Here is a 13,542-nt window from a genome sequence, read left to right as displayed (position 1 = left end):
CCCCTCAGTCCAGAGCATGAGAAAGTGCAGAGCAGGCTCCCAAGAATCATTGCAGGAGTCAGATTGGCTTTGGCAGGTTTATCAGCTCTGGCTTAGTGCCGGCTCTGCTAGGCCCGGACTGAATTAATTGGGATGCTTGTGCACTGCAGTTGAGAGATAACTGCATTACAGAGATTTATCTGTTACTAAAGGTATCCCCTCCACTGTCCCCGATAACGAAGAGAAGCTATGCAGAATCGTACAGAATTTGCAGCAAGGTTAGAGCATGGCTGGTTTTATGCATGGTTTATGTATGAGTTTGCATTCAGTAGGAGTGTTTTTATTCAGTGCTGTCACATATGGAAATAGTACGGTTGATTGCAGTGGAGGTCCACTCCCTGTTACCATTTACAGAGCACACAGTGTGGGGGCGACTGGCCCAGCTGTGTGGTGTGGCGGTGACTGGTATTTGCTGATAGCTGTCCTGTTACTGGACAATAATAAGATTTTGGTTCTTTTGATGGGTCAAAAGGCCCATCCATCTATGTGAGTGGATCTATATGACCACTTGCAGATAGGTAGGCCAAGTTATTCTCTTACTCCAAACAGGTCAGAAGCCCTGTTAGGGTGATGCAAAGCCCCAAGCAATAGGCTTTCTACTCAGGAATTTTCTCTAAATTGTAGCAGTTACCCAGCCTCTGTCCCTCGATATTGCCTACAGTGTTGCCTGATGCTGCAGAGGTCCTGGTACAGAGTGAGCCCATCTAGAACACAAATGCAAGAGTGACGAGAACACAAATGAGAGCTAAAATAATGTTATTGAATGGAGATATTCCATTATGATTTGAGACCTGAGGGTAGTTACCTGATCCAGCATTTAGCTTGATACTGTAATTTGGCAGTCTTTGAGAAGCATGTACAGTATATTATATGTGACAATGATTTATATCTGTGCTGAGAAATAAATCTGTAAAGAACTTCCAGGAGACAACCGACAGGAGGGCTGTTTTTTTTTATGGAGAGATTTTATAAAGGCACTCTAGTCTGCCAAAGAAATACAGCTGCTTGTAAAGTCCGCATTTTGATGATGGGTTAAACTAAACAATGCTTAACCTTATGTTTGAGGGCCTCTGCTGTTTGCTGCAGCCTTATTTCTCCCTCCTGTTGTGTTTTAGCCTTCTGGGACATACTTAAACTAGGGGCTGATAGAAACTTTCCATTGGATTCTGGTCTTAAAATTCAAAGTTGTCTTCTGATTTTTTTCTGCAGTTTATGCTCAGGCTGAAGAGTGAAAGTGTACAGTCATAGTTTCCTCCATATTCTTCCACCTCTTCGCTTTCTCCCCTGCCCCCCTGCTCTCCCCCAACCATACCACAAGACTAGCAGCTTTGCAGGAGGAGGTCGTCTCCCAGTGCTGCCTAGAGCAAACCTCAGTAGTGCCTAAAATTTGCAACAAGTGTTTTACTAAGATTCATTTCAGAACTTTATAGGATCCCATGGCTGCAGCCTGAAGATGAATTTTCACTTAATGGCAAATAGTCTTCCAAACTATTCTTTCTACACTAAATGGTTTGTTTCTGAGGAACAGAAGGTAGTCTTGCTTCTAAAACTTGTTTATCATTCTGTTTGACTGGATTCTTGTTCTCACCATGGCCTTGTTTACCTTGAGAGTGCAATAATATGCATGAAATTTGAGGGTGGAATTGGCTGGGGAGACAAAGAGTTGCCTTCTTCAGTACAGCCATGGCTTTATTGCATCTGGCTTGGATTAAAAATAATGTAAATTTGATGTTCACTGGTCTCTAGGGGCATTTGTTTGGCTTTACAGACTCATTGCAAGAGTCTGTGTTATCAGTAGTCTAGCCTCAGGGGAGGCCCAGGGCTGGTCTGGCAGGAGATCCTGTGGACCAGAGCTGGAGATGATTGTAAGCGTAGAACTGGCACTGACGAGTTTGCTACAGATGGGTGCTGAATTGCAGTAGTGTTGGGAGAACGGGCTGGGATAGCAGGGACTGTGGAAGGTCAGGATTAAAGCATAACAACAGCAATAACGTGAACATCTTCTCCTGGGATAGCAGGGTTTTGAAGCTCCAGATCTGCAGGAGGAGTGAAGATCCATGCTGCACTGTGCTGGTGGAGGCATGCTTAAGAAACAAGCTTGCAGAGCCTTGCCTTTAGTATACCTGGTTCTGGTCACTGCTGTGACCACATCCATTCCAAGGGCAGTAACAAATCGCTGTACTGGCCATGAATGTAACAAGCAAACAAGCTAAGGAGAGTCTGGTTGTGCATGCAGGGAAAAGCTACAAAATCCAGCTATTCATGTAAGGCATTGTCTTCTCTCTCTTTCTTAAGGGATTCCATCCCCCCTGCCCCCACCCTTTGCACTCTAACGCTATATTTGTGCCTTGGAGATGTGGAGATGAGCATATGATGGATGGATGGATGCTGCTTGTCTGGGTTTTTCACCACCATTTCCCCTGGGGCACTCTGTCTGCTGGCAGAGAGCACCATCCCAAAAGATGGTATCTTTTGCAAACTCGACAGCTAACAGACAGCTCCTCTCTCTGCATATTTCCCCAAAGAAGAGCAGGCTTAATCTGGTTTTTATATGGCATATTTCATTATAATCTTTTTGACTTCCCATGTTCCCAATACGCCATCATAAATAAAACGCTGGGGGTGGGAACAGCAGAGATGCTGAGGCTTCACACTCTTGTGACACTGATAGATTCTCATTTTAAACTGTCATGGGATTTAATTGCTTGCTGAGCCACTGCACTGCACTGCACTTTCAGACACATCCTGCCACATCCTCTTAATGAGCTTAGTGGCTGCATTTGCTCAGCAGTAGTTCTGTTTGCTGTGAATTAGGTGGCTTTTTTAGACCACCTATATGATTTTAAAGAGGTAGTGGTTGTTAAGGTAACATCCTTGGTTTTATCCATCTTAAACAGCACTTCATGGACTTCTAATACGTTGTTTCCTCTGGCACTTTTTGTGTTCCAGAAAACCAGCACCAAGAAGCAAAAATGCAAGAATCTATGTGCAAAGTCAGTGTTTGTCTAAGAGGGATTTTGGAAGCCGGATTGCTTTGGTTTGCATAGTAGCTGTCTCTGGCATGATAGATCATGCTGGAACTCACCCAATAAGTATCTCTGTTCCCAATTAGAACTGGAAATGGAGCTGCTTACGAGTGCACAGAGATGATGGCTTGGGTGGCAGCTGCTACTGTGGAGATGGAAATGATCCATTGTAAAACAAATACATTGCACTGTATAGAAAAAGGGATGGTTGTTTTTAATTTATGTTTCAAAGAGACGCAGAAAAGTTGCTTAGATCCCAATGTGCTGCAAACCAAATATAGCATATTTAAGGGCAGGAATTTGCAGCTATTTTGGTGAACCAAACTTGAAAAAGCCCACCATTTTGTAGGATTTGTGAAAATGTGCTTCTTTTGGAGGCAGCAGTTCAACAGAAAACAGATATGGGAATGATGCTGGCATGGGTGCCCATTCAGATTCTAACACTGCAGTCTGTGGACCTTGATAAATAGAGAGGTTGCTGCACTGAGCTGGTAAGCAGAAATAACCATGTTAATTTAATCACTATGAAAGAGACTCTGCCAAGTTAAGAAACATAAATTTTAATTATATGCATACACACATGTTTGAATTATAATATATGAACAATATTTAGCTGTGACACCAATAATACTGTGGTTTATTAAACCGGGAAGAATTATTAAATAACTCTTTATTTTTAATTGATGATTTTTGTTGATTTGACACTTCCATTTTATATGGTTCTGACTATTTCCTGGGTCTCCTACACTAATCGGGTACTATTGCATTTGCAATACTAATCAAAAGGAAATTTATCTACAAACCTTCTTAAAATTTTTATATAAAAGAGTAAGCTTTTAGTTATAGTGCTTTTACTAGTAGTTATTACTTGTAATAAAGATTATGTTCTCTGAAATTGCAATGTCTGAAGAAGAGCTTGTCATACAAACTAGGAGCTACAATAGAAAGAATTTAGAACAATTAGTGGGTGGCAAACGTTATTACCTATATTTAAAAAGGGTTTGGATGTGATTCAAGGATTTAAAGACCCATAAATTCTACATGAACATTTGAGAAATTGATTGAAACTGTAATTAGGTATAAGCAGTAAAGCACCTGGGAAATTATGATATAGGAGATTCTAACTGACTTTCTTTTTAACCAAAGAAAAGGACATCTCACTACTTTCTTAAAATTCTTTACGTGATACGTAAAGTACTAATAAATAAGGGGGTTGACAATTTACTTAGACTTTCTGAAGATCTTTGCTATGTAATAGGCCTTCAGAGAGAAACAAAGCATTGTCTTGGATCAAAACCTTTAGACCAAAAGGTGAAACAAAGAACAAAATGAGACAAAAAAGCTTTCATTATAGAAAAAGGCTAACGGTTGGTGCATCAAGGTTTGGTGTTTGGTCCAGTGTCGCATAATATAGTAATGAACAGGCTGGAGAGAGGGAGTACCTTGTAAACTACGAAGATTTGCACATAGTGCAAAGTTATCTAGAGCCTTCGTGGCCAGGGAGGTCTGTGCAGGCCTTGGGGAGATCTGGGAATCTCCTCTCCTTGGGGACACACGAATGTGCTTGGTGATTGGGCAGCAGGATGGACATTTTAATTTGTCACCTGTGTATCAAAAGCATTGCTTACGTGGGAAGTTCTTGTCCCTGTTATAAAGTTCCTAATTCTGCCTAGTATGCAGCTTGGACACTGCGGGACACAGCCTGAGGGGCAATATAAATAATATTTTAATGCATTTGTTTAAATGGGGGATGTGGCTTCATCTGAAAATACCAGGTGCAGTATTGGTCCACCTTTGGAAGATTATTGAAGAATAAGGCAAAGTTGAGAGAGCTCTGACAGGACAAAGCCATGTGGAAAACTTCCCACAGCAGAGTAATAAAAAAGATCATGACTGTTTATCCCTATAAGGAGAGGAATAAAAAGAAATGACAAAAAAGTTTGGTCAGAAACTTCTATTTACCCAGTCTCATAGCAAAAACAGGGGGGCAAGCAATAAAGTGAAGTGCTCCTTCTTTCAAACCATAGTTTAACTATTGAACTCAGGTGGGAGAGCATTGAGGGTAAACATGTATCGAAACTCAGAAAGGGCTGGGCTATTCTTTGCATTTCCAGAAAAGCCAGATTTAGGATAACTGGAAGTAATACTGCATTTATTCCTCAGGACTGACCTGTTAGAGATCAAGATGAAATGTACTATTAGGGTGGATTATTTTCTTTGCATTTTTCTCCTGACAGACACTCACACCTTCTCCTGCAGCATCTGATGTGGCTGCACCGTGTAGCACAACAAATATAAGAGCAAACAGAGGCAAGCGTGGGGTCACGGCTTAATTTCTGAAGCCCAGAAGATTTTTCTGGCTTTGCTTTAAACTTGACATTGGCTGGTGCTGTCCTAAGCAGGATGGTGGGCGGAACGGACCCTGCCTTGCTTCCGTACAGCAGTGCCCATGGTCTGGGGGAAGCCTTAATCTTTCACGCGAAAACTACATTTCAGGCATTGAGTTAACTTCTCAGTTTTCTTTAGGGTACAGGCATAAGAGAAAAATATACTTTCCTAGCTTTTGTGGGAAAGCCCCGGAGAGTTAAATAGGAAAGAGAAAACTAGGGATTTAGTGAAATGAATTTAATGATCCCTAGTAGTGTTTAACTATTTCTCTAGGTTAACTGAACCATCATGTAGGTTTTTGGAGACTTTTATCTCTGAGGATTCAAAAAGTTGCTCGGAAAAGTAATTTCCTGTCTTCATTACTGTATCCTTTACAGACTAGCCATCTTCCAGGAAGGACTGAATTCATTACAAAGATTTAATTCATTACTAAGAGGTTGTCTTTGGACCTTTGTAGGTTTTTATACTGTAAACTTTACATTCCAGATAAGATAGTGTCTGCCATTTCCCACTTTCTAGAGCTACTTAGGAATGAAAATGGACTTGTAGAAGCTACCAGCAGAGAAGAAAATGAAGGACTTGAATAACAGTAAGCTTAGCGGGCAGATGGGAGGCAGCTGCCCTGAGTTCCTCTTTGCTGATTTCCTGCTCACTAACTTAACTTCTTGGTGACTCAATCTCCCCATCAGTAAACTGGGAAAAAAAAGTATTACCTCACACTGCCTTGTCAGTGGGATGTTAAATTTAATAATTAAAAAAATACGCTGAGAGTTTTGGATGAAAAGGCTCCTGGAGTGTAGCTGGTGGGAAGTAGCAGCACCATAAAAAACAAACATGCCTATTAAAGACAGCTGCTGGTTTCTGACCTTAAAGCCTACCTTTCCCTCTGACTTAAAGTTCAATATCTCTGGAATAAACAGGGAGTATTTTTATTTTCATATATGTTTTACTTATCCCTCACCCCTTCCTTGCTCATTCCCTTTTTCTAATGCATTAGTTTGCTGAGTATATCAGTATCCAGAGACAGGCATAGCTTGTCACAGTGAAGACATGTTTGTTTCTGATGCCCTTGAGCGTGCTTGAAGCTTCTTCTCTTGCTGAATGTATGATGGCCCCTTGGGTTTTGCAGTTCCACGAGGTTCTAAATACAAAGCAAATGCCCTTTTGCACCTAAGCACAGGACTTTGAAACCAAGGCAAGCCCACAGCCAGAGATGCTTATGGAGGTTCCTTAGTGACTTTAGATTCAAGTGTTGGGATTTGCACATAAAACAAGTCTAAAATCCCTTCTTTCTATTGAAATGTCTGGATTTAGCATCCAGAGGGAAGTACTAGGAGTTCATACAGGGAAATTAAATCTGTGTGATTCTCTGTTGACTTCTCTGTCTTTTTTTATAGCTCAAGTAAGGGAGAAGTTGGGGAAGGTGGCATAATGGGCATGTGTGCAGAGCTTAATGCCAAAAACAGAGGCCTGACTGAATAGACCTCCTTGTGATGAGAAGGGGGATCAATTCACTGTTGACCCCATCCCATTGTGTGGGTTGTCCTGGGAGTTTCCTTTGAAAATCCCAGTGGTTTCAGTTTTTTGCATGGTTTGTACTCAGCCTTCCCCTCCATGAATAGAATGGCTTTTGCTGGAATTTTTGCTGGATTTTCTGTGGTTATTGGCTGAGCAATGCTCTCTAACTTCAGAAGACTCGAGCAAGCGTGTTGTGGAAGCAGTGATCAGGGTCGCTGAATTATTTGCTGGCTTAGAGTTTGTCATATATAGAGCAAACATATTCCTGGGACACAATTGCCCCCAAGAAACAGATTATGCTTTACTGTCCCAGGTGGAAGTGTTCATTCATTATTTGGATTGCAAGGGTGATTTGGGTCTTTATAAACACACTAATTTCTGCTCTGCAGAGTTTACAGCTCATGGTGATAGCAAGGCAGGGAGCTTCAGGCAGACTGGGGAACACAACACAGTCCTAAAAGATGAGAAGTGGACAGAGCTATGAAGTAAGAACATCAGATGCTGATTTGTGAGTGTCAGTCCTGTACATTATTACTTTATAAATCTGTTGGCCTAGAGGGAGGAATTAATTTTAGAAGGGAGGGAGCACTTGAGAAATCCACACCTTGGCATTGGCAGGTAAAGAAGCATTCAGGATGTCTCCTTGCCATAGGGCTGCCCTGAATGAACTCCTGCATGAGTTGGGTAGGGGCCAGGATCTGCAAGGAAAACAGAATTCTTCCCTGGGTGTATTTTAACATCTTACTAAAATTAATATGGTGTATTTGCCTGCCTGCTGCACAGCCTCATAACCTAGTGGCAGCATTCGGAAGCGGAATAAGGCTCTGTTCCATCACTTGTACAGCAAGTTGCATCAAGCTTCTTCATAAATCTGCGCTGTCTCTTGGAGTCCCATGGCCCTGAGCCAGCCTTTGGCTCCTCCTAGAGTGGCTGGGGGTCATCCTGTTTTATGGGCTGGATTCTGCACTCACAGCTGTGCTGACTGGTGTTTCTTCATTGGTGTAGGACCGTTTAAAACAAACGGAAGATTTTATCTAGTCATTATTAAATGAAAATTCAAGACACATCCCTTTGTTTTTTCAGTTTAAGTTCTCAGCGTTGGCCCCACGCACTAGCTTTCTTCTTCCCTATGTGTGGGACGTGCCCTGGTGTAGGAGAACGCTACTTGTAGCTGTGCTGTGTAAACAGTGCCGGATGCTGAATTACGTTGAACTACTTTTCTACTTCAGGAGATCAGACCTTCATATTTGTTATTTTAGTATCTTAGAAAGCCCTGGTTTTCTTCTTTATTTGAAGCATAGGGAGTTTACATAAAGTAGAAGGATTTTTTCCCCATTTATTTCCTGCTGATACAATATATCCAGCCTTTCTTTTCCTGTAAGCAAACATAGAGATTGAAAAGACACAAGATTTTCAGTAAGATAGAAATGAGTCCTATATGGGGATCCTTAGTGGTTAAAAGAAGAACTTGAAAAATTCTCCATCAAGATAGAAACAAGCTTGAAAGTCTGTCGGTCTTCTGCTTGTCATCTCTGTCTTTCTGCTTGTTAGCTGTCTGAGGGAGACGCATACAGTCAGTGTGTTTTGTTTTTCAGAAGTTGATCTGCCTCTGAAAAAAGATGGGTTCACATCAGAAAGTACAACTCTGGAAGCCTTGCTGCGAGGAGAGGGAATAGAGAAAAAAACGGACACTAAAGAGGAAGACACTATACAAGAAATCCAGGTAAAGGAGAGCCCCATGCCCTGACAACAGGGCTGGATTTTACAGTTTGTCTCGAAGCCCAGCAGATTTTGTCCTGTTGCAAAACGGGGCACCTGCTGATAACTGTGTCATTCTACTGTCAAAATGTAATCAAATCATTGTGCTACACTGTGTTGCTCAAAATGAACTCAGGATCTCGCACACTTCTGTCACAAGAATCTCGGTCATTTGGCTGTGTTCTTCGTGGCTCCTGTGTTGGAATTTGTTTTGTAGCACTATGAGATGATTACGTATAAAAATGACAAGCAGAGGTGGGTCCCAAACATAAGCTGAATTTCAGTGCCTCAGATTTAAAGTGAATTTGGACATGGATTTGAAGTTGGATTCACAGCTGCTGACTGTGGACAAAAACATGTTATTGCCTTGTCTGTTTTTCTTACGCTGAGAAGCCTTCAGGAAGTATACAAGCAAAGTAAATAATTTAAAATATTCTAATGTTAATTATCTCAGTTATTATTAGTGATGTAGGTATGAGAAATATTGCCTTTTTACATGCATTACGGCTTGAAAGTTATTTGTCAACATTCCATTTCATCGTTTAACAATTAAAAGTAGAAACACATTTGTGGATATGTCTTAGAAAGAATTCAGCTAACATAAATGGTTCTTATATAAGGGCATGTCACTTTATAACAACATCTTAAATTGCTAGGAGAGTGGGCCTCTCCTGGGGGGAGCAGCAGCAAATCTTTGGTGATGCTAAAACACCAGTGTGCTATGAGTGTCTATTAGTGATTTTTATCAGGAGCCTTTGGTAATGTGTCAAACTTGGTAATTTTGGCTGAAATACAAGATGATGCGTCTATACCTGAAATTTGTATAAATTTGAGTGGGCAGCCCCATGCCAAATGAAACAGAAGGGGGTGGGGATCAAATCTGTATTACTCGGGGCTCAGACCTACTGGTCTGTTTGCTAGAAATTTCACATGTGTCAGGGCAGCAAAATTAGGTGTCCCATTCCCAGTTCCAGCACCATCAAAGAGGAAGCATCCCATGCTCAGGGAGTGGGGAAAAGCTCGGCATGAGGCCCGCTCTGTGTTTCCTTCTTCAGGAGTGTGCCTGGGTCTATCAAGCTGACAGCCCTAAAGCTCTGTTTATACCTGCTTCCAAGGTCACAAGAAGTCGTGGTGCAGCACCCTTATGAGGTTGGCAAACGCCTTTGGATGTTGCTGTGCGATCTGAGCTCCTAAATTATCCCCAGCAGCAGTCCAAGGAAAGAGACTTCAGAGGTGGTGGAACTGACACAAGTCTGGGCCTTGCAGAGCAGGGAGGGGATGCAAAAATACAAAGTTTTCAGCTAAAATGCCCTAGGGGTGACCTGTCATCTGGATGCTAGTTTCATCAGAACAGATGCTAAAGGCATATCTTGCTGTTTGTCCTTAAGTAAGCACAGCTTACCTGGGTTCAGTCTATAGAACAACAATGGTCGAAGCTTTTACTAGTAGCCACCTTTCGGTGTGTACTTTGGCACCTGACAGCTGGACTGTACCAGATCAAAACCATGATCTATCCATCATTTATCAGCAGTCCTGGTTAAAGAGGAGGTCCCAGATGACTGGAGGCTTGCCAATGTGACACCCATCTACAAGAAGGGCCAGAAGGAGGATCAGGGGAACTACAGGCCTGTCAGGCTGACCTCGGTACCAGGGAATATTATGGAGCAATACCTCTTGAGTGAGCTCATTAGGCAAGTGCAGGACAACCAGGGAATCAGGCCCACCCAGCATGGCTTCATGAAAGGCAGGTCCTGCCTGACCAACCTGATCTCCTTCTATGACCAGGTGACCCACCTAGTGGATGAGGGAAAGGCTGTGGATGTTGTCTGCCTGGACTTCAGCAAAGCCTTTGACACAGTCTCTCACAGCCCCCTCCTAGAGGAGCTGGCGGCTCGTAGCTTGGATGGGTGTACTCTTCACTGGGTAAAAAAACTGGCTGGATGGCCGAGCCCAGAGAGTTGTGGTGAACGGAGCTAAATCCAGATGGCGACTGGTCGCAACCAGGGTTCCCCAGGGCTCAGTTTTGGGGCCAGTCTTGTTTAATATCTATATCAATGATCTGGATGAGGGGATTGAGTGCCTCCTCAATAAGTTTGCAGATGACACCAAGTTGGGCAGGAGTGTTGATCTGCTTGAGGGTAGGAAGGCTCTGCAGAGAGACCTGGAAAGGCTGGATCAATGAGCTGAGGTCAATTGTATGAGGTTTAACAAGGCCAAGTGCTGGGTCCTGCACTTGGGTCTCAACAACCCCATGCAACACTACAGGCTTGGCAAAGAGTGGCTGGAGAGCTGCCTGGTGGAGAAGGACCTGGGGGTGTTGGTTGACAGCCGGCTGAACATGAGTGTGCCCAGGTGGCCAAGAAGGCCAATGGCATCCTGGCTTGTATCAGGAATAGTGTGGCCAGCAGGAGCAGGGCAGTGATTGTGCCCTGGCACTGGTGAGGCCACACCTCAAATACTGTGTGCAGTTTTGGGCCCCTCATCACAAGAAGGACATTGAGGTGCTGGAGCGTGTCCAGAGAGGGGCAACGAAGCTGGTGAAGGGTCTGGAGAGCAAGTCTTATGAAGAGAGGTTGAGGGAGCTGTGGTGGTTTAATCTGGAGAAGAGGAGGCTGAGGGGTGACCTTATCGCTCTCTACAGCTACCTGAAAGGAGGTTGTAGTGAGGTGGGTGTTGGTCTCTTCTCCAAAGTAACTAGTGATAGGACAAGAGGGAATGGCCTCAGGTTGCACAAGGAAGGTTTAGATTGGGTATTAGGAAAAATTTCTTTCCTGAAAGAGTGGTCAGGCATTGGAACAGGCTGCCCAGGGAGGTGGTGGAGTCACCATCCCTGGAGGTGTTCAAAAAACAAGCAGACATGGCACTTCAGGACATGGTTTAGGAAGTATGGTGGTGTTGGGTTGGCAGTTGGACTTGATGATCCTGGAGGTCTTTTCCAGCCTTAATGATTCTATGATCCTATGATCAGTGCTTTTTATCCATATGACAAATAAGAGAATGCAAATCTTGCTTTTGTTCCTTTACATGCTCTTCTGTGCTGTAACTTGAAAGGGCCCAGCCTCAGCGGTAGTGAGAGTGAGCAGGTGGGAGAGACATAGCTGTAACTCCCATCTCAATTCCAGCCACCAACAACCCTCTCAAACTCACAGTACCCGTCAGGAGAAGACTTGGTGCTTAGCTGCACTGAAGTACATTGGGCTGGGAAATTTCTAGAAAGATAGCATAGGGAAAGAAAAATTCCTTTGCTACAAAGGATAAGGGTTGCCCCTGCTAAACAGATGCAGTCACGGGGACCTGCTGTACAGTTGGTATTTAACAGGGTTGAGGATTTTGTTCTACAGTAAATTGGTATTGAATATGTGTCTCCATCATTTGTTGGAGAAGGCTTAGAATAGCCTTTTGACCATGTATCAGAAAGGCTATGCCCCTTCTATCAAGAATTAAAGTCATTACCCTGGCAGTGTTACCAAATTCACACTTGGTTACTTATTATCCCTTTCCTAAATTGATGCTGCAATTTTAAACAAAGTGGTTTCTAATATTTCTCTTAACTTCTCTTGTGTAGTACTATTGTTCTCAACTATCTCCTTCCCCTCCCACATACGATATGGTTGCAGCCTTCTCTTTTTTTTGGAGATACTTTAAGATATGAAGCAATGTGAAAATATAAAATCATATCAGTAAGTTTGCTTATTTTCTTACATACCACTAGTCTCCTAATGTATAACATTTTCCAGGTTCCTAAGACGAAGTCAATTAATGTATGCAATTGCAAGAATTTTGAAGAAACATCTCATGTTTGTAGAACTGGAACTTACTTAAATTTTATTAGACCCTCTAGAATTTAGTACTCTAGTATTATGTGAAATTGTATTTCATGATAGTCTGACCTCATTAATAGCCTCCTGAGATTAAAAAATAAAAGGAGCAAACCCCAGATGAAGACTTCATCCTCTACCGTGTTCTAGAAGTCATTTGTACTTTTTAAAAGGGACACTGTCCAATATTAGTCTTAAAAATTTAGCTGATAAAATAAGAATAAACTTGTATTCCAAATACTGGCTTTTATAAAAGTGAAATGTCTTTTGTATTCTTTCCCACAAATTCAGAATTTGGTGCTTGAGGTATGTAGGAAGGAGAGAAAGCAACCGTGATTTGCTCTGTTCTCCCTCTGCTGGCTCTCAAATAGATGTTAACTAGAAATGGTAGGAAAGGGACAAATACCGTAAGACTGAAAAACCTCCCCATCGGTTTAAAGTCACTGATTTGAATCTGCATCATGGCTGCATGTTGTAATTTAAATAAATGGTGGCATGGCAAATACAAGTTAGTGACTCCAGATCAGTGCTTTACGAAATGGCATCGCACCATGAATGGCGGGAGTGCCTGGAGCCCAGTTCTGTATTTCTAGCAGACATGCCAAGGGTTGAGGGGATTTCAGTGGGACGTCTTTCCACATTAGTGTTGTGATGATTTGTCTTGCATCTGTTCCTGCGATGTCCAACTTGGGCATGTTTTCAGGGTGGGCAGCCTGTGTTTGATTCTATAGAGGTTACATTTCAAAAGATCAAGATAAAAGGATTGAAATTCTCTGGCCTGGGCATCTCACAGTTATGTGAGATGATGAATTATTGTTCCTATTAAATAATTAATTGAAGGAACTATTGCTGTTGTTCCTAATAACTTCAGTGAGACCTGCACTTCCTCAGCATTCTCATGCGGCAAGACCCCTATTTCCAGATTACAGAGTGGTACCTGTGGTGTAAGGCCTGAAAGATGTTACTTTCTAGACCCACTAAATATGCTGAAATAT

At 42.5% G+C, this 13,542-nt stretch overlaps 1 protein-coding gene across 5 annotated transcripts in view; it reads left to right on the top strand.

Moving 5' to 3' along the window:
- Positions 1–13,542, top strand: part of DPF3 (double PHD fingers 3) — a 171,167-nt gene that overhangs the window by 96,013 nt on the left and 61,612 nt on the right. For all 5 annotated transcript variants that reach the window (XR_010374708.1, XR_010374707.1, XM_064462384.1 and 2 more), the window contains one exon: positions 8,567–8,694. Coding sequence is in view for 3 of the 5 variants with exons in the window: in XM_064462384.1 (XP_064318454.1) it covers positions 8,567–8,694 (128 nt within the window). In the remaining 2 variants the exon portion in view is untranslated. The remainder of the gene's footprint in view (positions 1–8,566; positions 8,695–13,542) is intronic.

The sequence above is a fragment of the Phalacrocorax carbo genome, chromosome 10 (assembly GCF_963921805.1).
Source record: "Phalacrocorax carbo chromosome 10, bPhaCar2.1, whole genome shotgun sequence".
NCBI lineage: Eukaryota > Metazoa > Chordata > Aves > Suliformes > Phalacrocoracidae > Phalacrocorax > Phalacrocorax carbo.
This window is presented reverse-complemented; position numbering and strand designations above follow the sequence as displayed.